The 26,624-nt window shown below is 42.0% G+C and overlaps 1 protein-coding gene across 2 annotated transcripts; it reads right to left on the reverse strand.

The window, feature by feature from the left end:
* Positions 1-730: 730 nt before the first annotated feature.
* LOC124153361 (transcription factor Ken 1-like) lies at positions 731-17,061 on the reverse strand. Of its 2 annotated transcripts, none has more exons than XM_046526473.1 (3): positions 16,879-17,061; positions 8,728-9,867; positions 731-4,180 (listed from the first exon to the last, which is right to left on the reverse strand). In XM_046526473.1, the coding sequence occupies exons 2-3, from the start codon at positions 9,763-9,765 to the stop codon at positions 2,963-2,965; spliced, it is 2,256 nt and encodes a 751-aa protein (XP_046382429.1). In that variant the 5' UTR covers positions 9,766-9,867; positions 16,879-17,061; the 3' UTR covers positions 731-2,962. The 2 variants fall into 2 exon arrangements, with proteins under 2 accessions (XP_046382429.1, XP_046382428.1); XM_046526472.1 differs by lacking the exon at positions 16,879-17,061 and adding an exon at positions 13,942-16,205.
* Positions 17,062-26,624: the final 9,563 nt, after the last annotated feature.

Consider the following 26,624-nt stretch of genomic DNA (forward strand, 5'->3'; position numbering starts at 1 on the left):
CCCTCCGAAATATGAAAACAAAACAATTTTCCTACATACAAGAAAACAAAGTATGTATTGAAAAATCATGAATTTACAAAATATTTCTTTAACAAATGAAGTTTTTTCGATGATGAAAAGTGTTAAAATTAGTTTAAAACCCTCTACTTAGTACCGTTTTCAAAAAATTTCCCCCCCTGGTATTGGACCCCCTGAACGAAATTCCTGGCTACGCCACTTTCCAGGCATCAATAAAAATTTAGGGTAATTATGCCTCAGTCAGCGTGCAAAACTTATAAAAACGTACCCGTGCTCTAAGGGTTAACACGCTCAGCCCCACTTCGGCCAAAATGACCGAAACATGTACTTCGCCTACTGTTTCGGTCATTATGACCGAAGAATGAGCCTTTCTTTTGGCTGCTCATGGCACGTCGTCAGTCACAGCTACTTTGGCGATGCATATATGATGTGACTGACATGGTGTGCATAGCTGAATGCACATGGAAACTCAAATGGAAAGGATCTAAAACAAAAGAAAAACATTTTGGTGCAATGAGCGAATTCGTCTAAAAGTCCATGGCAAGGAATGTGTTTATAAACACATTCCTAGCCATGGACTAGGACTGAACCTATAGGTATCATGCCTACCTGAATATATGACTGAGGAATAGTTTCCACAGTATGTTTAATGATAGAATTGTGGACGATGAAGTTTTTAGGCCCTGGTTAATGGAAATTGAATTTTTACATACACATTGCATGCTTCAGTTTTTATTTTTTACTATTATCTTAAAAGAAATTTCAAATAGGAAATCTATATCATACAAGGTACAATCTCTAGACAAAATAATTTCCATTCAATATGAGCGAATATAGCTCATACACAGACGTAAGACTGGCCATTTTGTACTTCACATTAAAATGCCTTGGAAAAACAAACAGTGTATATAACAAGAGGAATACAAAAATTTGGACTCGGACGGATCCAAATTTTGTCTGACCTTCTCAGAGCATTCATTTTTTTCATAACACATATTAAGGCCTACCTGAACCTTCTCTGAAATAATTTTACACTTAAAGAGACAGCTGGTAGAAGAGATTTCCAATTATCTTCATTCAGGCTGGCAAAATATTACTTTTATACATATTCTACCAATACAAAGAGCTTTTTAAATTAATCATTTACATTGTCTACAAAAAATATATTGACCCATCAGTTATGGATTCTGGAATGATCAAGATTCATTAGATATTCTTATCAATGATCAATGGAAGTTTAGTTTGTATTAACTGCTTGAAAATTGTTTAAGTCCAGTCTTGCATTTTATATTATGGTTTGATAGACACAAAGCACAAAATATGAATCTTTACTGGTACCACAGGCACATTTTTCTGACATCATTTATAAATTCCTTTTGGACACAAAACAAGATTATTTCTAATAAATCATGAATTTTTGTGCTATGATCATGCTATTTTAAATCAGTGAGCTTATTTGTAAATTATGCATATAAATTACACTGTTTTAGAGAAAATAATTTTGAGAGCGAGGAAATCTGTAAAGGTGGTAGAAAACCTTTCTATACTTCAATAAATCCAATGTATCAATTTTATTTATGGAGCTAATGAAATATTTAGTAAAAATAAATAAGATATCCTCATGGAAAATGCAAAAATCTGGAATGAAAGGATAACATTCAGGGGGATAGTATCTGATTGAATTTCTATAAGTTTCATAGTTTAATCTCATACAGGTTGTCTTAAAATAAAAAAATGTTAAGCCACATTAATTGTAGCAAGGCTAACATTCCTTGGAGATGTATATATTGACACTTGGTGCCAAGCGCTCATGTCTGCCAATATAAAAACATTTGACCAAAATAAATACAAACGCACATTTGATATTTTAGGCCTTTCAATAAATAGTTATCTGGCAAAACATGTTTCTTTAAAGCCCATGCATTTCACTACTTTGTTCTATAACTAAAAGAATGGCATCAGCCATAAGGACTCAAAATGCTATCAAAAGGCAGTGTTAGGACAAATTGTACACTTTTCCATCATCCCCTATTTCACTGGCCATGGGCAGTGTAACAATACAGATATATCAAAATACTTCATGTGAACCCTTCTCTCAAAATCTTCTCATGAGAAATCACATATTGTAGTCAAAATTTAATTAGCCTCAACAAAACTCAATAGAGCATATTGACCAATTCTTCAATCAAGGGGCTGAACACAACCCATGGGTGTAATACTCTTAGTTTTGCAATATTTTAAAAAATGACAGGAATAGAAAATATGAGGCCTGAGGCTAAAATTGGTGGGAATCAAACTCTAACTTTTCCAAATGAGATCTGTTAGAGACTTCATTTGAGGAGTATAGCCTTCAGATCCTTAAAATGGTCCAACGCCCACTTTTGACAAAGCTCTACTAACTTGGAGGTAGGTCATCTTCTAAAAATTGCCACCCACATATTGCACTTCTACAGATGGTTTCTACACTTCACACTTAATTACCCAACAGTCTGAGAGTCGATTGCTTCGTGCTCATGTCTTCTTCCAGACGTGCAAGTGTCTCTCAAAATGTCAAATGACAGCATGCTGCTGAAAGATAAACAGCCTCAATACTCCTTCAAGTCTTTCCAAGTAGATAAGGTACACATATTTTTGGTCATTTTCCAATTAAAATTAATATTTATATATATTAAATTCACATTAAATACATATATAAGTCTTTCATCTTATATTTAAACGAAGCAATTCATCTTCTCATCTCTTAGATAGGAAAAAGAAACTTTAATCCTATCATTATAACTGAAATATATGATAACCTATAAATTATTATACATAGATGTTCATTAAATGAGTTTATAAACAGAGAATCCTAAAACAAAGGTACTATCCCAGCTCATGACCAGAAACATTTTCCTCATAGGATCCCGATGAGAGCAATTTTTTCAGACCACGAAGATCACTTTGGTCAGTCATTTAAGTTTTTGCTCAAGAGCAAATTGTTATGAGGGCCTGAGAGGTGGCGAATGAGCTCTTGAAGAGAGTCAAAAGACAGTCTGCAAAAGCAGCAGTTGAACCTCGTAGAGCCCACTCCGGTGCCATTAGGCCCACCTCCTTCATCTGCAGCCAAAACACCTCGGTGGACCGAACACAGGTGCTTCAAGAGGTGGGCTTTCTGCTTGAACATGGCCACGCAAAGGCGACACGCAAAAGGCTTCTCACCGGTGTGCACACGCAAGTGCGTTTTGAGGTTCCAACTCATTCCAAACTGTTTGCCACAATACTCGCAACGATACTCTTTCGACGGCTGACTCCCCACTGTCCCACCACCTCCCGCGCCCCCACCCGACAATGACCCTGCACTGATTATTTCTTGTTGCTGCTTTGCACTCGGATAAAGCCCTCCCGGTATACCAGGTCCATCGGTTGGCGATGCTCCGCCACCATAAGCATCGGCCCCTGCTCCTCCCTGTTGGAAAAGGGACCACGCCCACGCCACGTCCTGCCCACCATGTGGGACGACGATGCCACCGGGGAAGACCGCGGCACCCAACACTCCAGGGCCACCCATTGTGCCGTCCTCACTTGGTGGGCGGTACTTGACCACGATTTCCTCGGGCGTGGTGTCCTGGAGGAGGACAGGGCTTGGCGGTGCTGTGGCGTCCGCACCCCCTCCTCCCCTCTCCTCTGATACTGGGGTCCGGGCTCCATCGCCACCACCTCCCTCCTTGACCGCCTCCTCCATTCCTATGGCCCCTCCTCCACTGAGCCCCCCTGTGATGAATGGAGATGTTGGAGGGCAGGGCACAAAGGCTGTGTTCTGCGCTGGTGGATTATGGAACCCTGGGCGCTTGCGTGGTATGATTGAGGGTTGGGGAAGTGGGTGGAAGGCACCTCCGATCTCATCACTGTTCCTCCCGATGTACCCAGCTGCAGTCAGGGCATTGATCCTCCTTCCATCTGTTATCACTCCAGCCTCTTCATCTTCGGGCCCATCACCATTGGGACCAGCAGAACTGCCGTTGCTCACCGAATGCTTCTTGCTGGGGAGTCCGTCTGAGCTAACGTCAGATTTCCTCTTTCGATGAGGAGACTCGCTTCCTCCATCTGCATCCCCGTGCGGCAATGACGACTGGCTACTTGATTCTGCCACTGAAGAATATGAGCTTAAAGGACTGGTTGAAGGCTGAAAATTGAATAATTTGAACACATACATCAGTTAAAATTCAGAATTCAAGTAAGGTATAACGTGCATATTCTGAAGGAATTTCAATTCAATATACAATATTAATTAGTACAGTTAATATTTCATTTTAAAATACATATAATATTAATTACAGCAATTAATTCCTTATAGAAAAAGATCAATATGATGAAAAAAGATAAGTCTATTGCCAACCCTAATCTTGAATAGAGAGTGATAGAAAGGAATAAAAACTAAATAAAATGACTATTAAGTGCACTTCCATGTCCAAATGTGTACATAATTCAGTTTCAAGAAATTAAGGTTGAAGAAAAATATTTTGAACGACAGATTCTGCCAAGTAATTAAGATCAATTAACTTAAGAGTGCCAAAATCCTTAAACTAGGAATTAAGAATAAAGTAGTTAAATTTAAAGTGGCTCTCTTGCCTCTGGAAGCTACACTAAGTTTTCCAATGTATTGTGTTTTGCTATTAAAAATTTCTTGCTTCCATTTGTTCACACTTTCGAAGAGAAATATTTAAACCCAAATATATTGGCTATACTAGAGATTTCTGACTCAAAAATGAAACAAAAATAAATTTTTATACATAATACATAATTTTAATGCTGGACCCATTCATAGTTCTAACTAATGGTTGGTATCACCCATAGTTCTCATTGTCCTTATTGTCTTAAAAGATGTTTTTATGCTATATCTATCATTTTAATTCAAATTATCCAACTTAAATAAATTCAAGTCAATATATTTCGAAAACTAATAGACTTTTTTGAGTTTTCAGATTTGTCCTCCCAACGAATTTTTTTTACTAATTTCATCTCCCATAACCCATATACCCACACATGACACGATTTGGGCTGCAAAATTGTATCAATCAGTCAATATGTCATCAATCGGTAGCTTTATATTATGGAAATTGATGAAACTGAGCTGGAAACAATACACACATACGGTATCGTGGTGAAGGCAGTCAGATATTTCTACATACAACACATGGTATATTTAATTAGTAGTTATGTCTCTACAGTAAGCCACGAATGGATGAATTTGTGGCCTGTGAGTTACACTATTATCACCACATGACCGAGCTTCCAAAAAGGGGAGGAACAATCACTTTGGACTGGTGTCAATGGCCACAACTTCTTTTAAGGCCTGTTCGCACGATATATTTACATGTACGAGTATGTCAGTTTGCATGAATGGGTTTTGTGGACCGGAATGGAACATGTACGAATGCATGAGTAAAATTAGAACAGGTTCTATTTTCTGTGCACACATTTACACAAGTTGGGTGGTTACATGATGCATTTTGGCATTCATTCTGGCGTTCTTACATTCAGACATTAACTCGTACGTGTTGTACCGTGTAAACAGGCCTTTAGAAGTGAGACAATGCAATGAAACTGAATACATGTTTTCCATTTTGTCTTTTGGATAATGATAGTCCTTTGTTTCAAGGGGTACCCAGGATCATAACTAGGCGGGGCAAGCCATGGACATAATAGGTACTACTTAACATGTCCCTAAACAGCACATCAATGCATTCCTCAGCAGAAAGGAAAATTATTGTCCATATAATCTAGAGTGTACCAGGCTACTTATGATGACAAGGTAGAACAGAGGGAATGTTTATGACTATGACTAAAATATTCTATTATTTTTAAATGGTTAGTTGAAGATAACTGCTTTTGACCTATTTCTAATGGATAAAATGGTAGCACTGTTTAAAGGTCTTGATGCCAGCATGACAAACATAACAGATGCATCACAGGTGTAGCCAAGTCATGGTGGGGGAAATGTATCTGCTCCCCCAAAAGTGCATCTTGTGGATGTATTCCACAATGACTTTACTGAAGACATCTTGGAACAGGAAACCAGTGGCATAGCCACAGGGTTACAACCAGTTTTCTGTATTACAATGCCCCCTTGAGTCCTTAAATCTTTTACTTCATTCATTTTATATAATAAAAAAAATAAATACTGGTACAAAATTACTGTTTTTGAATCCTAAAAATCATGTTTTAAGCATCAAAAATTCCAACATTTTTGGGGGAGGACTCCCACCCTTTGCCTTGCAGAATTTTCCTACACCAAGGAAGAGCCCCAAAATCTTCAGAAAAACTACCCCCATTTCAAAATCCTGGCTACGCCACTTCAGGGCACCACCATCTCCCCCACATGTCTCCTCAGGGGGAGGCTAATCTGAATAAACAATCTTAAATACTTTCTAATGCCATGATTACATTTACCCATGCAAGTATGTGGTGGGACCAATGCTAGGATATATTCATGAAATTAGAATTTCCTGGGCATGCATTTAGGCATTTGCACAATTTTAGGCTTGTTCATAGGTTTGCATTGGAGGCAAAAGTGTTTCCGCACCTATCCGCATGGGGGTTTTTTATTTTGTAAAGACATCTAAAAAATATGCGTTGAGGTATTTCAATTGAGATGGTGAACTTTTCCATCACCTACTAGACAATGAAATAGCAATTTTCCACTCTAGATCATTCAATTTAAATAAACAGTTTTGATTCACTATCATTTTTAAGTCTTCTGAGCTCAGCTTCATTTGTGCATTCCACTGCTCATTTAGTAATGCACAAGAAGGTTACAGTGTATACGAATGTATAGTGTATCAATACTGATAATAATAATAATAATTTTTTTTTTTTTTTATTGTTCCTAGAGATCACATGTTCCGGTGACATTGGAAGTCGTCAAAATAAAGTAAATAATTAAAGTAATAGTTACAACATCTCAAATAAGGAGTTTCAAGTGTAGGTTGTTCTTTCATCTGCTGGTAAGAGACTTAATAAAAGTACCATAATATAATATAAAGAAAAATTCCTATGGGAGGTCATGTATCAGGACACACCCCAAAATGGCAGCTTTTTAGGACAACTCTCATTTATGACAAAAGTGAAATGCAAATAAAATTATTATGGAAATAATTTTTAATGAAAACTACTTCTTTATTGATTGAACCTTTAGTAAAACATGGCCTGTTTTTGATGGGATTTAATACCTGACATCCTCCTTAGCTCAGAGGCAGATTAAGGGGGAAACCAAATGGGGAGATTTCCCCTAAAAAAAGAAGGCAAAGACTAATAATTTAACACTTTGATACAAGTAGTTGTCTCTGGATTGTCTTGTCTTCTTGCCCAGTTTCCTCTAAATGAAGATGGTCAGTATTAGGAAACAAAAACCAAATTAATTTAAAGGACAAAAATTATCACCAAAGGGATATTTAACACCAAATTACGCATTCCATACTGCCTAAAATTCAAGGAAGTCACCTTACCCCAAATATTTATTAGGATTGGCCTAAGGCTTTTCTATTGTCACTGTATCACTCAATTTTTCTGATGCATTACTTGTTTACAAGGCCGTAGCCAGGGGGGGGATCAAGGGGAATAGATCCCCCCCAGAAATGAAAAAAATTAAATAGATACTTTATGCTCGCTAGGTGCTCACACGACGATATTATACAGTGGCGCAGGGACATCTAGTAGTCCAATGCGACTTAAGTCAATAATTATCTAAGCGAATTTGTAGGTGCAGTGTGTGTAGTTGTAGTGCAGTGTGTGAAATAATAGTGCTGTGAATTATTAGAGAGGTGAGTGACATATGAGCCTCCGGAGGGACCGCAGAATTGACTTCGACACCGAGGAGTTAATTCATTTGTTCGCTGCAAAAAAAGTTAAAGGCTAAATTCAATTTTATAATAACATTTTTATGTTTTTCTTGAAGGCTTTATAATAAATATGTATATTTAACCGCATACACTATTTTATTTATCTTATAAAAATAATTTTATGCTTGTCTACTATTCCATGAACCCCCCCCTTGAAAATATTTTCTGGCTACAGCCTTCCTTGTTTAAAACTCAAAATACCAGCTTGGCATTTTCAGGGTAAACAGGGCAACCGTTGTCAACATTAGCTTATATGAAAGTATTAAAAGTTTTTTTCCAGATTTTTCTCAAAAACTAACTTCTAAACTTTGTAAACTTTTTATATTTGAGACACAGGTACTACATCTTACCAGATCTTAAACATGTCAAGATGACTGGGTATATTTAAACAAGCAAGACATTGGTTGAAAAGACAAAAGATAACCTGTAGAAAATGATTCATCCCTTTAAGAGCAAAAAATCTTCCCTATCTCTTTTAAAGAATTTGGGTACTTTGTATGAATGCAAGCAGTTAGTATAAGAGACAGAGAAATTGCATGCATTGATGAATCCTTAAATTATATAAATCAAAGCCATTCACAGCTCAAGAAGTAATGAATTTACATCTTATAATTTTCGTCCATTGTGGACTGGTATTCTGACATACGATTTTTTGGACGAAAATTTGGATACGATTTTGTAGCTCAAATGTTACACATCCTATTTTCTGGCCTAGATATCCAATATTTGCCTGAATGGAATGATTTTTTGAGATACTACTGACCGGATAGGAGCGGTCGATATGTGACTGAACCATTTGGTCCCATACACTTATAATTTATCCGAAATTCACCTTGATGCTTACGCGGTCCTCCTTCTCGCCCTTGGTGGCGTCGATCGCCTCGTCGGAGGAGCCGTCCCCATCGGGATTCGAACCGGCGGACACCTTCCTCCGGCCCCTGCTCTCCTCCTGAGGCCCCCTCTCGTCCTCCTCCTCCTCGCACTCTTCCTTGATGGCCTCCCCGTTCGCAGTGACCACACTGCCCTTCGGGACGAACGGAGGAGGAGCTGCCCTCTCCGACTGCCGGTCAGGGGTCAGGGACAGGTTCACTGGATTCAGCGAGTTCCTCCTGCGCCCGCCGTGAGGAGACCCGCACCCGACCTTCCCGCCCTTGCGACCCAGCCGCTCGCCCTTGCCGCTTCCCAGGGGCCTTCCGGGGCCCCTTTCCGCCTTCACCGAGTGCGCTGGGGGCTGCTGGAACGACTGCTGGTGGGCCCGGTAGCTGTTGGTGGCCGAGGTCACGACGGCCGGAGGGGGAGGCGGAGGAGGCTGCGATTGTACCGGGGAGACGGAGTTGCCGGCGGCTCCGGAAGGCTGCTGGGCGGTGCTGGTGGGCGACGTGGAGGTGGAGGTCGGGGAGGCTTCCCTGCTGCTCCCGGGGGCTCGATCCCACAGCTCGGCCGTGCTGATCTGCAGCAGCGCTATGAGTTCGTTGAGCGAGTCCACCTGGCTGGACTGCAGCACGGCTTCGCCCGTGTACAGGAAATCGAGGAGGTGGCGGAGGTCCGCGATCTGCACCCCCGGCAGGTGGATGGTGACGGGGGTGCAGGACGCCCCGCCGTGGCAGGGCCTCGGGGGCCGCGAAGAGCGCTCTTCGTCCTCGGAGGCGCCGCCGGTGCAGTGGTGGTGGCCGTCCTCCAGGAGCAGCCTTCGTACCAGCGGCGACGCCGAGGCGAGCACGAGCTTGTGGGCGCGTAGGGTTCCGCCGTCGCAGGCGAGGACCACGTCCGCGAAGCACTCGAGGTTGAACCAGGAGCGGATTTCGTGCACGAGGGACGCGTGGTGCTTGCCATAGTGCAGCGTCAGCAGGCCGCTGTCGTTGTGGTGCATGGTTGTCGTGGAGTTCAGGTTAAATCCCGTCGGTCTCGCTATCTTCTTGATCACGGATAGTTCGTTGAGGAACGCCAACGAGTAGTCGAATCCGTTTTCATTCTGGAATAGGCAACGAGACACACACATCATCAGTCAAACTTTCAATTTAAAACGATTGAACTTATGCTCATTAAAAAAAGATACTTTTCCTCAAATTGCAACGCATACGAGGCCGGCCTAAGTGGCGAAGAAGTAAGCTTCCAAACTAGAGGTAGCGGATTCGAGACTCGTCTAGGAAGTTATTCATCATCCAGGGAATAGGTTATAATAATTGCCCTCCCTCAACAATTACATAGGACAATGCGACTTAAAATTCGCGAGTCAAAATAATTCAATTTAAAAATCAGGCGATCAACATAGTAAATGCTTCGCATAAGATATCCCAAAGCGACGAAACTAGTGGTTTCAGGCAGTTTCATATGTGTAGAGGAAAATTGCAAATCCTTTATAATGAATATTAGATTATTCCTTGAAGTCCATTTTGGCAGAATATATACACGAATGAATATGGCTTATTACCTAAGTCATTCGGGTTTTCGGCCGTAAAAACATGAGTTAAGAAACATGAGCTATGCCTAACAAATTGAAATCGACATTCTAATGGAAGCAGAGAAATATCTAATGGTTAATGGGAGATGGAAAGTTAATGACTTCAAATTATGTGACTTCATAGCCATTTAGATCAATTTTAATCAAATGTATTCAATGGTTAAAATTGAATGAATGAATGCAAGAACCAAATAATAACCAGAGGTCGAGAGACCATTTCGAGAAAAATGAGAGAAAATAATGGTTCTTACAATGAAAGAGTAGAACGTACGTTTTCAACAATGTCTGCTAATTGACAATAACAATGACCGATGGTGATGGGGAATCGGGTCTTCATGTGTATGTGGATACCTCATTTTTGCTAAAATTAATCTAGTTTTTGCTCTCAGGCCATCAATTTATTTAATTATGTTGACCACAGGGACCCTGGTCAATAGGTGCATATTAACAGGAATAATTACAGTGGGATAGCCATCAAAATATATGCGAAATGTCAGCTTTAAAAAAAAAACTAAGTTCCCTTCACATTAAAAATGTATAAATTAGAACGAAAAAATGGAGTTCATTGTACACGATATATATTCTGATTAAGTACTTTTATGCCCCTTTTCCAAATACGACCGACCTCGCACTTATGACAGAAATCTTTTTTTCTATTTCAGTCTTGGGCTTTTCATAGCTCGAAAACGGCAGGCTATCCGTGCTCAGAAACAAGAAGGGCACACGTTAATAGAGTAAGAAAATTCATCCCTAGAGTGCGAATAGAAAATGCGCTTTCTGGGAGGCCAGAACGGCCGCATTACACGCATTTAGAATGAAATGCTTACAATTTATTTTAGAAATCCTGAGCTGGCATTGGCTCCGTTGGCAAACTCATTATCCTTCTCCCTCGTTCGACCCGATTTTGAGGAATGATGCCCATGGAATAATGCAAGCCTAATTCATGAAAAGTGCAATGATGAAGCGGTCAGATATGGAAGGCTGCTTGGATAACCTTGGATTGACTGAAAAACCCGATATTGAAAAATAAAACCGAAGTTTTAAATTAATTTTTGTAAACACTAGCATAGTAAACACAATATCAGAAAAAGTTGCAGCGGAAGGTGTAAAAAGTCGTCCGCTTGGATTGCGACGAATTATGTCGACCGTGATAGGCTTCACGCGATACCTCACAGTAAAAATGATGCTTGTTGCTTTACCTTTCCATTCATAAAACGGTTTAAAGAACTTCCACTGTAGTGTTTACACGCCATATTTGCGAATTTCCTCAAACATATTGCCACGAAAAAGAGTTCGAGCTGAGCGCAGCAAATCCAGTTTCACTTCCTTATTCCATGAACGACTTAATAGGCCTTGGGGAAGCAGGCTCATACGACATTCACGCGATTTCAACATCCTGCACATCTGCTTTAATGCGGCATCGTGACCTTGGATATAGGCATTCAGATTCATCAGATCGTACCTGCGTACCAGTACCAGTACCTGACCATTATCCTATCGTCGTAGGATAATGGTCAGGTACTGTGTCCAAGGCAATCCACAGGTGTCGTGAGCACATTGAACAGCCCTTAATGAAGGGAATGCACGGATCTCTGGGTGGGGTAAAGCTATTCGTTACCCTTTAAAAGGTTTAAAAAGATTTTGGTCCGGGGAAAAGTGGGCCTCAACCATAATGACCTCAGGAATCCAGGAAAGTGTTTCAGATGGATTTGAATGCACTCAAATTTCTTACACAATCAAATTGCAATGAATTAAATTATCACAGGTTTTTCGATTTTCAAGCGAATATAGCATACTAGCTCTGTTTTAATTAAAACGGTCAATCTTAAATGCAAGACGCAATCCATTGAAAAAGCACTGCAGAACCATTCTGAACGTTCCGGGCATCAAGGACATCCATTCCGTACAACAGCGCTAAGATGTATTCATATAATTACGGGTGGATTAAGATAACTGTGGAGCAATCAATTAACCGATTGAAATAATTATAGGGGCGTAGTAGTAGTGTTACAGAGAAGCGACTAATTATGCCGTACACCACGCACCTCTTGGAAATTAAGCCGACACCGCGGTATAATGATATTTCTTAAAAATGTAGAAAATTGCCGATATTTCATTAATCGCAGATACAAAATACTGTAATATCATCGCATACAATGTGGCTTCTTTTAAGCAGTATTGGAGGTGGATAAAGAGACAGATGTTAGTAATATTGAAAGCCTACCACCAGGATTCCTTCCTTTTCAGCGCCTTTGCGGGCACTTCGTTGTTTTGCGAAAGAATTACGTCGTTCACCTGCCACGGACAAAATCAGGGACTTAAGGTTCAGACCCATTCAGACGGAAATCCCCACAACCAAGCCGTTCTACCTTGCCCCCAAAAGAAGATTGTAATCCAGTGTCTTTAATTCCACATGAGAGTAAATAGAGGGAGTCCGAAAAAATTCATGCGAGGGGAAACCAACAGGTGAAGTGATTGGGGGAATACGATTTCAAACGTGTGGAAATACTCAGCCGAAAACTAAATAAATAACAAAACCTGGAAAGTGTGACCAATTTTCCGTAGGTGTACAAAGTTAGCATACAACTCAAACACAAATGCTTTGAAACGTAAGATTTTTAAGGGAATAAAAATGCATACCGATAAAATACGCACCGATAAAATTCGGACTAGCAATAAGTTTTTCAATAAACACGTAAATAGAAATATTTTTTCCTATAATTAATCAAAAAGTCATTGATAACGCACGTAGAAAGTAAACTTTTCATAGATGAAAATGAAAAAAAAATCCTACCCTCTGTCTTTGAAAGTCATTTGAGGCGATGAATCACTCACTAAGCATAATGCGTTGCTACAATCGGCCTCGATTTTATGGCATCGCACATTATTTATAACCGTCAAATATGGACATATTATAGTTTTCCTCAAGAGATTTCATCCCTTATCCTCCTCCATCGTCAAGGGAAGATCACAAATACATGGCACCACCTGATCTAATGCATGCTAAGATCGACCATCAACTTCATGATTACATTCGGAATAACTTGAGATCTATACCAATTCCTCTACTGAAAAATTAATTTCTTCGTAAACTCAGAACACAATGCTTGAATAAAACGGAGCAATAAATTCTGACAGGGTACGATAAGATTCATCACTACAGCATCTAAACAAAGCTGCTCCGTAAATTAAGAGATTAAACTAAATAAACACGTCCATTTATTTGAGCGCCTCGAGGTGCTTTTGCTTAGCAACCGGGCGTTAATAAAACCGGCCGAAGGCAGAAGAATTACTCAACACGAGAGATCGGGGAAACGTTGTGCAACGGAGCCGCGACGTAACAGCGGGCGTTCGAAATAAAAATAAACCTCACTGATCGACGCGAAGCCAATTCCAATCGGAGTAAACAAGCGGCGAGCGCAGTTGAAAACGGGTACAGCACAGTCTGGGGCGATGAGTCCCTCTGCCAGCGGCCAGGGAGGACGGAAGAAGGCGGCCAACCGTACGCACGCCTTATCTCGGCCTAAACGAGGCCGCGCTATTATCCAATACTGCCTGCCTCTCCCTCTCACTGTCTTTACTCACCGGCACCGCGACCTGGTATCGCCGAGATCCCATCGGCGTGACACAACTCCTTCCTTCACTTTCACCCGCTGCTTGAGCCGCCGGCAGCACGGTTGCAAAGGTAAACTTCACTTTCACTCGCTTCTGCCGCGCGGACGAGATCACACGGGAAGAAGAAGAGGAATCCGACTCTCGGGCCGTCTGTTGTATCCATTTGTCACGGCCTTCGAGCGGGGGAGAGATGGTCGATTTGGGGGGGAATATATAGAGTGTGTAGCTTGCAATAAAAGATTCTTCTTCACACCTTCATCTTCACTTTTAGTTCCCCCAACAAAGGGGGAGCGGAGAGTGTTAACCGGTCACGTGATTTACAATAACAACAAAAGAAGGCGAGCCGCAATAGTTGAATATCCGTCGGCCTCCGCGACAACAGTCCGACTGACACAGTTCGAGGGAGTCTCCTCTGTTGGGGAGGGAGGGAGGGAAGGCGGAGGGGGGGAAGTTGGGGGCGGGGAAGAGAATGAGGGGGGGGAGGAGAGAGAGAGAGAGAGAGAGGGGCGGAGCGGCGTGTTGGAATAAAATCCTCGCAAGAAGTGGAACGGCTCTCCGGCACTTTTTCCGTCCGCGCACGTATAAATCCAAGGTCAACCCGCCGTCTTCATTCGCTGCTCCGATATTTCACCGCTATCAAAGTCGGGTCTCGCGCTACAATTGCGTCTACAACGCACTCTCTTCTTACATCTCCTTCCAAGAGAATTCTTCGCTCTGACGAAACGATCCTTCCGGAGCGTCAGCACGAGAGAGTATTTTGTCGTACGGCTATTATTAGTGTAGCCGACCTCGGTCAAACCCGAGTCGCATTGAGCGCGGCTCGGCACGGGCGGAGGACCGGGAGAGAAGCACACGCGAACACACCGCGGTCACGACACAATATTTCGGAAGCACTCTTTCCTTCCACCTTCGCTTGTTTCTCTCGGTCACTTTTCTATCCTTCCGCCTCCTCCTCTATCTCCATCCGCCCGGCACTAGAGTTTGAAGATAACACTTGACACTCACCAAAAAAAGTTTTTTTAATGTCATTCGTTCCTCCTTTCCGTGAGCGGAAAATTTTCGCCAACGAGAGATAATCCAGAAATGGGTCTGAAGAAGCGCAGCACTAGAGAGGGCGGCGTAGGGGTTAGATGATGAGGGATAGTGAGTCTCGGGATGGAGACGTGCGCGTCGTCGTCCTGGCGGCACGGCAGCTCGCGAGCGAGTGACTTGCTCGTGTCCGTCGATTGACGAAGGGTCGACTCAGGGAGAGAGGGGTTGGATTGCCAGGGGAGAGGGTGGAGGGGAGAGAAATGAAGGGTAAAAGGGATCGGGATAGGAGGGTGGCAGCTTAAAGGGTAGGGTAAAGTAGGGGTTAGCCTCTCTTCTTCCACTCTTACGTTTCGGAGCGCCCCGCCAGCGGGACTCGGCGGCGCCGGAAAGTACTACCTCACGGCGTACGCGATGCGAGGAGGAAGAAAACGTAAACAGTGGAGGAGGAGGGGTGGTGGTGCTTGTGGTGCGTGCGACGATTCTGCCAGTCAAGGCGCAGGTCCGATTACGAGGAGGAAAAAAGTGCGATCAGCCAGCTGTGAGGAGGGGTCGGTCGGGATCTCTTTGGCGGGGGCGGAGCGCTCTTACCCGCGGCAGACGGTCCGCGGAGGCCGAGGGACTCGCACGCGGGATGAGGCAAGTCCGTGAATGTCCGATCCACAACGCCGCACAACCACTCGCCGAAATTCGCGCGCGATTGCTTTCACAAAGACGGGCAGTGCAGTCGGCTCTCTTCCTCAAGGAATTCGGCCGGGAAATGTTCATCCAATGTTCGGTGCCTTGGTGTCAAGTGATGCCTCCGGTTACGATGGCAGAGAACGGACGGTATCGCAACCTCCTCGGGGTCCTTCCGGCGAAATAACACGAGTGTTCTGGGCCACGAAGTCGTCCTGGTGAGCGGAGGAAAAACGATCCGCGTACGACGAGCACAAATCTTTCGCGTGAAATTTGCGCTGCCTCTTCCAAAAAAAAGTAGCGGTGCGTGCGGACGATGAGTGATGCGAAGTAAATGACGAAATTTCTTCTTTTTTCCTAGTTTTTGTACTCCGACAGGCACCTGTTTATTTTTTTGTTAATGTGCGCGCGATGTTGTGGCACTCTTCCTCTTCTTTTTCTTCCCGCTGACGGATAGGAAACTTCCCTCGCCTCCTGGCCCGTTCCTTGTCGCACCCCGACGATAGTGGGTGGGATGCGTAGCAGACGGGGGGAGCTAAGGTGCGTCGGCCGCTCTGTCTGACAGCGGACGAGGGAATAACTTTCACAATGGCCCGCACACTCGGGCGAAGGGTGAAAGGGTGGGGGAGGGGGGGGAGAGAGGAAGAAGAGAGGGAGGGGGGGGGTAGACATTTGTTCGGCACACCCCCTTCCCTTAACTCGCTCTTACCAAACTCTCCCCCTTCGCTCTCTCGTAACCCACCCCACCCCACCCTTCGCCCTATCTCTTTTTCCACGCATTCAATCTCTCTCCATTTTCCTCTTTCCCTCCCCTAACCAAAACTCCAAACCTCCTCTCACTCTCATCGTATGCTATCCACCCGCACAGGAACACTAAAGGCCGGTGTAACGCCGTACTTTGTCCAACCCATTTTAAATAATTGTATTAAAATTTAATTATTTAAGTTCGTTCGTTATTTGGGTTTCAATTTCAATGCATGGAACACTGGGATGCATAGTTGCCAGTTGGTGACAACGAATTAACATAAGGATGCCGCGTTAAAATTCAGATGGTGGCTTTGAAAACCCAGTTATAAAAAGCCATACATTAATTTGGTAGTAGGCATTGGGAGCGACTTAATAAAAAAGCCGGGTTTGTAAAAAAAATTGTCAGTTCCAAAGGAAAAAGAATTGTAGCTTGTAAATATAGAACGTACTCACCCACCCACGTCTGTCACGCTTGCGCTCCGCCCTCACTCATCTAAATCAACCTCCGGGTTAAATAACAAGAGCGTGCGACAAAAAACCAATAGTAGCATGTAATTACACGAATACACTGATTTGAATTCATAATTCGAATGCCAAAATTCGGGATCTTCTCTTGAAAAATATGCGAAGTATAGAACACTTAAAAACATGGATGTACTCTTGAAAAGTATGATAAGTTAATGTAGGTAACAATTATCCACGACTACGAGGGAAAAGCAATGGAAGTCAAATAGTAATGAACAACAATTGTTGTTGAGGACGCGAAGATAAATAAAAATGGAGTCGAATAATGGGAATTGTGTGGTTCGGTCGTACGAGTCATCGCTCCCGACTTTTCGTCTTGAATACTTAAATCCATTGTGTTAATTTTATTTATGATCGTCACTGCCGATTCTTCTTTGTGAGTGATAACCCAGGACAATTGTGATTGTAATTTGTGTTTATTTGAATTGTGAAGTAAAAGTGAACATGACAAACCGGATCCAGGTTCAGGAAATTTCAAAAAAGCATTCGATATTTCTTCGATCATATTTAAGCAGTAAATATACTTACTCTATGAAGAAACTTAACATTTCCTTATTCCTTCTTCATCCGCCATTCCACTCCCACACAAGAAGCACGTCACGACCGGGAAGATAACCACATACATTCCGAGTGGCCATAGTACCATAGCGCTTTAACTTTTTTCAACCTCGATGGAAGTCACCTGTGATGGGGAAACTCCACAAAATACGCGAAAAGATTTTCTTTCGAGTCTTCCGAGTCGCTCCTTCAAGATCATCCATCCCTCTCGCCCTTGGTCCCTTCCTTCCTCACCGCCTCTCCTCACTCGCTTTCGTCTCGTCATCGATCTGTTTTCTTTCGCATCTCATTTTATTTTTCCTCATTTCCTTTTCGCTTCCTGGAAATTTCTCCCGCGTGTAACGTAAGACCTGTCACTGTTTCCCACCTGTCGAAATCATACCACGGAATCGCAAGACACTGACTTTTCCACCCTCAGAAATGGGCTGCATTTTAGGAAGGATTGAGGAAATCATTGAATAAACGAGAGCTCATTAACGCTCCGAGTTTCCCCTTACGAGCAAATACAAACATTTCTGTTCAAACATCAAAAATAATAAATACACCCGGCACAATTTTATGTGAAACAAAAAACAAAAGCGATGCACCGAAAGCAAAAATTACCTCAAGTAAACGATGAGAACACACAGAATGGAGCAAGAGGAAGATAAAAATCAGAAAAAAAACTTCAGGTAACTTGCGATAGCACAGTATAAACATAATTGTAATTTAATGACGTAAGTTCTATCTTAGGTAATAATGAAAAAGGTTTTCTTTAAAAATGGACAGAGAAGAGAAATATTTTATAAATGACGGCAGGGAATTCCAGAGATTATTCATCAGTGAAAAAAACCACGCACAACTACTGCACATGGTTAGCTTAAGTTCGGAATGTGTGGAAAGGGGTAATATCGCGCCGTCTTTGAAGCTACGCGGGCTGCCACAAGCGCAACCTGAAATTTAATGCACCTACTTAGAAAGAAAGAGAATCGTCCCTAAAGTGGGAGATGGCGCAGACATTTTTCCCTTAAAATGATGTAAGTTTTTGAGCGAAGTATCAAGAGGACACAAGCAATATCAGCCGATAAGTATTTGAAATTGAAAACTTCATTTATTCTAGCTTAATCTCCTGCATGTTTAAACAGAGCGTATAGCAAAAATTCTTGACTAGAGAGGTAGCCCAGGGCGATAAAATAGTCCCATACACTGAATGTGTGAAACTTAGACGCCTGTGGCTGAATCTGGGGTGAGCTCTACCATAACCTATCCATGCTGACCTTCGGGTGTTGGGATTTTTGTGCATCAAAGACTTCCTCCAATTTTGCTAATAAAGTCGCTTCTGAATTTTTTTCAAGTTTGTACTACTTCAAAGTACTTTTCCAGTTTCTACTACGTACAAGAGTACCACTTCTTCCGGAAATTTGGCAGTGATAGTAACTACGAATCAAGCCACTAAAATCGTACCTCTAGATATTTTATTGCGCATGAATGCAGTATGCGAGGAATCGTAGAGACAGTGTGAAGGGCCATCATATTTCCACCCCTCCCAACCCCATTTCTCCCCCTCACACCACGCACGCAACCACCCCTCCCCGCACTCCACCCCTGGCGCCTAACTTTCCAAAAATCTCCCTCATCTCTCTCCGCCCCTTATCTCGTCCTCTCTTCCATTGCCACCCTTCCTGCTTCAACCCCTCTCTTCCGCCTAAACCATATATCCTCGTCCCCTCCACCCCTTATTCCCGAAACTATCTCTCTCCTCCCTCCTTGTATATATATCTCCTCCCTTGCGCTCCTCTCTCCCCACACTTTACCTTTATCTTTTTCCAGGGTCCCCTAAAAACCCGCCCCATCCCCTTGCCACATCTGAAAGAGGGAATTCTACCCCTCGCAACCCCACTCTCCCTTCCTACAAACCATCTCCCCTCACTCTCCACAGAAACCCATCTTTCCCAACATTTCCAACAACTCTCTTTCCCTCCCCCTTCACATTTTCCTTCACATCCACTTCCTACAGCCCCTCGCTCCCTCCCTTACATTCTGAAGCCCCTCCCCCTTTCCTCCGGGCAGACACCTCCCGTACCCTTATCCCAGAGAACCCTCCCCCTCCCCTCTCGCACTATAACTTCACCCCATCATCCTCCACCTTTCTTTCCCGCACACAGAAAAGGCAGCCGCCGCCCCTCACATCCCTTTAACTCTCTCAAAGGGAGAAGGAAACTCCAATTCCTTCTCTCTCTTTCCCTCCCTTCCATTCCCCTTCCTCCCTCTCTCGCCACTTCTTCCGACAACAACTCGCCTTCAGCCGCCCATGATCCATCCATCCCTCTCTGCCGCACAATTCTTCTTTCTCCGCCGCCGTCGCCTTCGAGGTGAGCTGCACTCCTTTCTGTTCCACCGTTGTCGACTCTCAACGGAAGGATATTTCGGTTTTCAATTAGCAGCGCGAGGTTCTCGGGAGCATACGTTTACAACCAGAATCCTCAATTTTATTTCCAATAAAACGCTGGCCTCGGTGGCTGAGGGGTGAATTCCTCGCTTGCTAAACCGTCGGTCGTGTGTTCGAATCCCGCCAGGGTAGGTGGTCCCAATCCAGGGTAATGGAAGCTTGTGTTTTGTCTTTTGTTAATGTTGGAATGCCCGTTTTAAAGGCCGTTATGTGATGTTAGTGAGAAATTTGGAAATGAATAAATAACATAAACTGAAGAAAATTTTAGTGCTTTACCGGTGAATTAATTGACTGCGTGAAGACGACGAATGAATGGGTGAAAAAGGCGAATAGAATGATAGAAAGCAAAGATTGTTATCGGGGCTGAAGAAATATTGGTTAATGCATTGTCTGGGGAGAATTACTTCAAAATGAAATGATTAATTATTTAGTTCTCGATATGATTTTACTTCAATTCACGCCCTGAATTTTGCCCCGCCACGGAGTCACCATAGCGTGACCTAATGCTCTCACGAAGCCAAAAAATAACCCTTGTCGTGAGCAGAATTATTTTTTTTTGGAAATGAAAATTAGTTTTTCATTACACCTCTCTAAACACAGGAGAAGAGTAAAGAATCAACGGTGGACGAGTAAGGCGTTGGGCAGAGTAATGAAAAGTCATGGAAAGTTCATGTTGAGTGTTACGATGTAAGGGGCAAAAAGGAAATACAGAAATATACAATTACCTAGCATGAAGTGTAAAAACAGAACGACAAAGAATTAAATACGAATAGTTATAGCGTAGAAAAGTATTCACATTATATTTATTTCTTCAGAATTGTCAGAAATCGAATAGGAGGATACAATAAACGACTTAAAGCTGGAGGAATCGAATATAAATATACTATGATTTCTAGTGCAAGGGAAGGCCATAAAAAGAGGGAACATAAAAGGACAGTGGATTGCACGAAAGATTTGCCAAAACTGAAAAAAAACTAAGTAAAAAAGGTCTGAGCATAAGTGTCAACCTGCTGAAGGCTTCACCAACTCTTCATTTTGAACCAAGAAAATAAAAAACTTCCATTTTTCTCCCAACGAACGAAATTTGAAAAGCTATTTCCTCGCGCCCTCGTTTCTATCCCTATCTCCAGCGGTTAACCCAAACCGCCCGGACCCCACAATCACCCCCTCCGAACTTAATCCCCTCCTCAACGCCACATCCATTACTCCATTGTCCTTTTTTAAGTGTAATGTGTTATCATCTAAGTACTGACTTTGTGGAAGTAACGCATGCGCAAATCTTTTCTATTCAAAATCTTTCATTAATTACAATTGAGATGTCTATTGCAGCTATAAAATACAAGTTCAATGTAGCAAGGACAATGCCCTACCTTATTTTAAGTCCCAACTATAACTTAATTTAGAGTAAATCGTAATGTCCGTGGACATAATGCCCGTGGGCCTCATGTCCGTGGACATCATGTTCGTGAAATCTGCAGTCCATAGGCATGACATATGGTAACGGACATGATGATACGCCTTGAGTAGTTACAGAATGTCCAATAACAAATTAAAACAACCTATTTCTCGTAAGTAAACACAATATTCCTTTTCTGCTATGTCCGTGGACATATATATCATGTCCGTAGGCAGCACAAAAGTGAAAATAAAAAAAGTGTAAATATTACTAACGATCTCTCCCACTTACTCCATTAGATTGCATTATCGACAAACTGTAATTACACAATTTTGGTTCTCAATGAACAAAAATTAATTTTTTTAAATTTTACCTGTAGAAAATGTACGTTTTTACGAGATTGACCGGCATACGCATAATGAAACGAACTTCGTTTTAAATGCAAGATTTCCATTTCGAACGGAACCAGGTTTCAACACATTTGTGCCGTCACCTCGCATCTGGGCGATGGCACCTCTCCGTTTAATCCTGCTTCCTTAAAAAAAGGGCGGATTTTAAATGAAATTACGATTTTTAACCCTGCTCCGGACGCGGTCTGGGATTCTCAAAATCTGGGCGCGGTGAGCCTGATAGGAACACGAAGGAAAAAATCCCTAAAATGCCATGTTCAGTTTAACACGTTCTATTCAGACTTCCTTCTTCCATTAACTCCTATGCCAAATGTGCTCTAAATTTTGATCCTTTTCTTCATCCCTCATCCATCTTGCAACATCACTATCGTAATTTTCCCCCTATTCCTCGCACCACCCGATGAAATTTACTATTCTTTTTTATTTATTTGTAAATACTCTTGAATATTTTTTCATTATTAGTTACGTTGCTTAATATTATTAAATTGTTTCTCCTGTTATTGTGAGTCCTCTGTAATTGGCCTCGTGCTGTTTTTTGAAATGGATTAAATACATAAATAAATAAACCAAAATTTACCAATCATCTGCAGTATGCACAGGATGTAGACAATAGGGAATTATTTTCTGAGTAGGTATGTACACAAACAGAACATGTCAAAACGTAAAAAATCGCCCAGAAAAGCCGATGCCTGAGCCTGTCAGATCGGCCGCGCCCTGCCAAGGGTTACAGGCTCGAGTTCAAATCTCGGTGACTTCACAATCTGCGAGCTCGAGTTCAAATCGCGACGGGGGCGGAGTTTATTCCGATCGCCCAATCCTTGCTTGAGTGCACTGTGGAGGGCACTTCAAGTTCAGCACTGCGTCCGTCGGATGGAACGTTAAGACGTAGTCCCCTTGGTAATCTGAGTTGTGAGCAGGCTTATGCCGACGCCGGAAATCTATCCATCACCCATTCCCTCATGGCGCAAATGACTCAGAATGTTGGTCACCCTCTCCAACCTGTCTACCGAAGCGAATGCTAACGTAGCATCTTCAACCAATTCCGAAGTACCACTGACTTTCTCTGTGGGTTATAAATAATCATATTTTCGTACAAAAATAAAAAAATGTTATTTTTCTTTCACATGTGTGATGGATTGATTTTACCAAAAAATTTCATTCAACTTCAAATTGTACCAAAATTCATTGTAGCTGCCATGATCTACGTAATGCATTTCTTTACCCAGGATTGAACGAGAAGGCTTAAATCGAATGAATAGATACGAAATAAAACGATCATTTCGATCCGTTTAAGCCAATTCAAAAAGCTCAACCGAATGTAAAATTACAACAAGGACAAGTTCAACCACTGAAAATGGTGCTTCTGGTATGCATGGGGATGGGAAAAAAAGCCATTTAGGGTTGAAGAGACGGGTCAATGAGAGAGGGTGCACGGAGGATCTAATTTAATAGTGTTCATTTTGATTTCTGAGATGATGCTAGAGTACACAGAGAAAGGTATTCAGGGTTTGTGTATATGTGTAATATTTCTAACCCTGCCGCGTGAACGGCGGTGAGATATACAAGAATTACCATGAGAAAAAATTCCCCTTGACCGGGCATCGAACCAAGGACCTTTGCATTTCCGGGCCAATGCGCAGACCACTACGCTATCCAGATTCTTTAATTCTCATGGCAATTATACCGAGGCTGATGGTACCAGGTGTAACACCTAGGCCTAGCACTAGTACCATCCAATACCATACCAGTACCATACCAACAGTACCAGCACTATAGGCCTACTAGGCCTAACACTTAGTACCATGAGCCTCGGTATAATTGCCATGAGAATTAAAGAACCTGGATAGCGTGGTGGTCTGCGCGTTGGACAGGAAAGGCAAAGGTCCGTGGTTCGATTCCCGGTCCAAGGGAATTTCTTCTCATGGCAATTCTTGTATGTATTCAGGGTTGTTGTTCACAGGAAGGATATGGGAGGTTGCTGTTAAGAACTCAGAGGATGGCTGATACGGTATGACTAACAAAACTCTCGTCAAACGGTAAGAAAGAGTATCTTGGTTTCCATTGGTTACTAGTGTAACTTATGATTTTAGGAGGATATTGAGTCCCAATTAGACTCTCTAAAGATATTTATAATTCAGCCCTATTGGTTTCTCAAATGGTAAATACAATCTCACGACACAACCGTCATGTAAAATGCACGGTTAAAGATAACTCGGGTATGATTGCGAAAGTCGACAGAAACCACAAGCCTCGAACATGAGGTTGGTTTGGTGAGAGACCAATGGAGAATTTCTCATTCTGGAAACCAGTTCCTCTCCTTGCGTCGCTCTAGTTTCCCAAGAGCATTTGGTATTCAGGAAATCGCCAAGCTCGGTGTGTTACACATCATTATCCACGTTTTAACCCTGGATCTTCCAGTCAGTAGAATACACCCAACTAGCATAATTATGTAAAACAGACTCGAAAAATGGTGGAGAGAGCAAAGAATTGTGTGAGATATCTAGCGAAGTGCTTGGATTACACTCACGGAAATAGAAAAAATAATCATGGCATGAAATAAACCTCAATTTTAAGCCAGAGTTTGGTTTGGAGCATGGTAGGTACGTGAGAATTTTACACTCTGGAAACAACTTCTCTTTCCACCTCAGGGAAACAGACATGGGATCAAAGCCAAGTAGCGAGATCAATTCTCAATCACTTTTTTCCTTCCTTCAGAAAATGTTAAGGTCAGATAATTTCTTGATGACCCTCAGCATGTCGTACATCCCCCTTACCTCTCTCTAATTAGTGGGTTTCCCACAGAAACGATCACTTTTCTTGACACGACCCGATTAAAACTTTTGTTGACACAGTGCTGAGTCAATTTGCTTTTAAATTAAACCAAGATTGCACATAAATTGTGAAGCTGGTCCCAAAGCCACTCTTCCCTTTAAATGCCGAAAGTGAGCAAATTTCATTGGCGCATGGACCACTTCATCAGGAGATTTACGCTAACTGTTTGCGTATGCAATTACGAGCAATACATGTTTTTCAGCAAACGATACTCACACGCTTGCTAACTCTACGTGCATTAGGTTGCACACCATCTTTTTGGGAAAGGTAATGCAAATAGCTAAAATCGGAAATTCTCGTCAACTGAAGGCCATGAGAATCCGACTATCATTAGCACATCGTTCCGTTTTTCGATATGCATTTATGATTAACATAGTGATGCTATCAACTAATAATAATTGGACGGATATGATTCACCATGACTAGAGTTAGTTTTTATATCGGAAAATAAATGAAAATATTGAGCTGCAAGCAAAATGCTTGTACTTTATATAATGGAGGTAGTTGTCCCGGGCGGCGTGACTTGGCGGAATTTGATTATCACTGTAAATGAAGAGCTTCGTAATTTCACATAATTCATTTTAACGATCGTGGTTGGAATGTATTCCCCACGGACTAACACAGGTACAAGCATACAGTTGTACACAAACTATGCATAGCTGCACGTTTAGTGCATAACATGATGCATAACTGTGCGTTCGTTCGTGTACGTTTACCTCACTCATGAAGTACCACTTCGAAACCACGATCGGTGGAATAAAACATCCGGAATTGCGAAGCCAAAGGTCTTAACCCTTAAAGAGTGCCGGGGAGCGAAAAGTGCCAGGAGCGCGATAGCACTCCTCCTCCTATGTCTCTCTTAATTGCTAAATTGCTCATAGTTCACTAATAATTCAATAGTCAGTATTCATTTTATTTTAACATTAACTATTTTCTTTTAATCATAAAAATTAACTCATATTACCAAAAATTCGTCAAATAATATAATGAAAAGGTGAAACCACATTTAATAAAGATTTCTTAAAGTTTTTGAATATATACCTTTAGTTGTTTTTAAGGCCTAATTTCTTTCCTAACCTACTGCAAAATCAGCAAAAATGCCTCGGCACTTTTAGCATCATATACCTAGAAAATCTGTTGGCACTCAAAGGGTTAATTTAGATAATTTCAGCAATGATCTTAATTGGTGGGGAGGGGGCCAGGATACCTTTACCCCTGAAATATCAACGGAATGCAAGAAGGTAAATGGATAATTCGTGAATAAATCGTACTCTCCATTGAGGACTGAAATCTTGCTCCTCTGCAAAGAAAATACTCGCACCTGCTCCCAGCTCGTACTCAACTTTTTCTCCCTCCGTTTTTCTTGTAAAAGAAAGTGGGCCTCGTAAATCTCAATGATACACGTAGACGAGTCGTCTCAACGGACAGTGAATAGACGAGATTGATAAAACAAAATCTCTCACCGAACGAGTCAAGTTGAAATTTGGTCCCACAGCATAGAGTGACTGATTCGGACGCTGCACTTGATATCACGATGGAAAAGCTTTGACAGCGAATGCGTGACCTTTTAATAACACGGAAAGGAAAGAAGTCTGCCCACTTCCCATTCATTATCTCATAGCAGAGGTTTGCCTTCGTCATGTAAAAGAGGGAAACATTTTAATTCGCTGCGAAATGATAAATGGAATAGAAATCCCTCAATAACTTCAAGTATAGAAGTTGTCATGGAAAAAAAACAATAATGGATTGCGTTTGATTTTGGCGAAAGATAGAGAACACGGAAGTTTCCTAATTTTTGTACGTAAAAAGGTTAAGAGTGCGAATAAAAAAGTGAATAGACTGTAGGAGGTGATAAGAAAATTAATTCTATCGCTGCATTACGATAAATGCATGAAAATGAAGAGATTTTGGCCCCAGCAACATCTTCAACTGAAACGCATGCTTACTGAAAATGAGATGAAAGTGACCAGGACTCCCGAAGTGATCGTCTGCGGCGTCTTGCTCCGTTGCACCATCTCTTTCAAGGCATTTTCCCTTTCCAATCTTTGGC

The sequence above is a fragment of the Ischnura elegans genome, chromosome 2, assembly GCF_921293095.1.
Source record: "Ischnura elegans chromosome 2, ioIscEleg1.1, whole genome shotgun sequence".
NCBI lineage: Eukaryota > Metazoa > Arthropoda > Insecta > Odonata > Coenagrionidae > Ischnura > Ischnura elegans.

Coding starts and splice junctions, on each gene's coding strand:
- LOC124153361 (XM_046526472.1), bottom strand. CDS start 13,974: ATGGGATCTCGGCGATACCAGGTCGCGGTGCCG. Junction 9,868..13,941: donor GATACCAGGTCGCGGTGCCG/GTGAGTAAAGAC, acceptor TGCCTATTCCAG/AATGAAAACGGATTCGACTA. Junction 4,181..8,727: donor AGGACCGCGTAAGCATCAAG/GTGAATTTCGGA, acceptor TTCAATTTTCAG/CCTTCAACCAGTCCTTTAAG.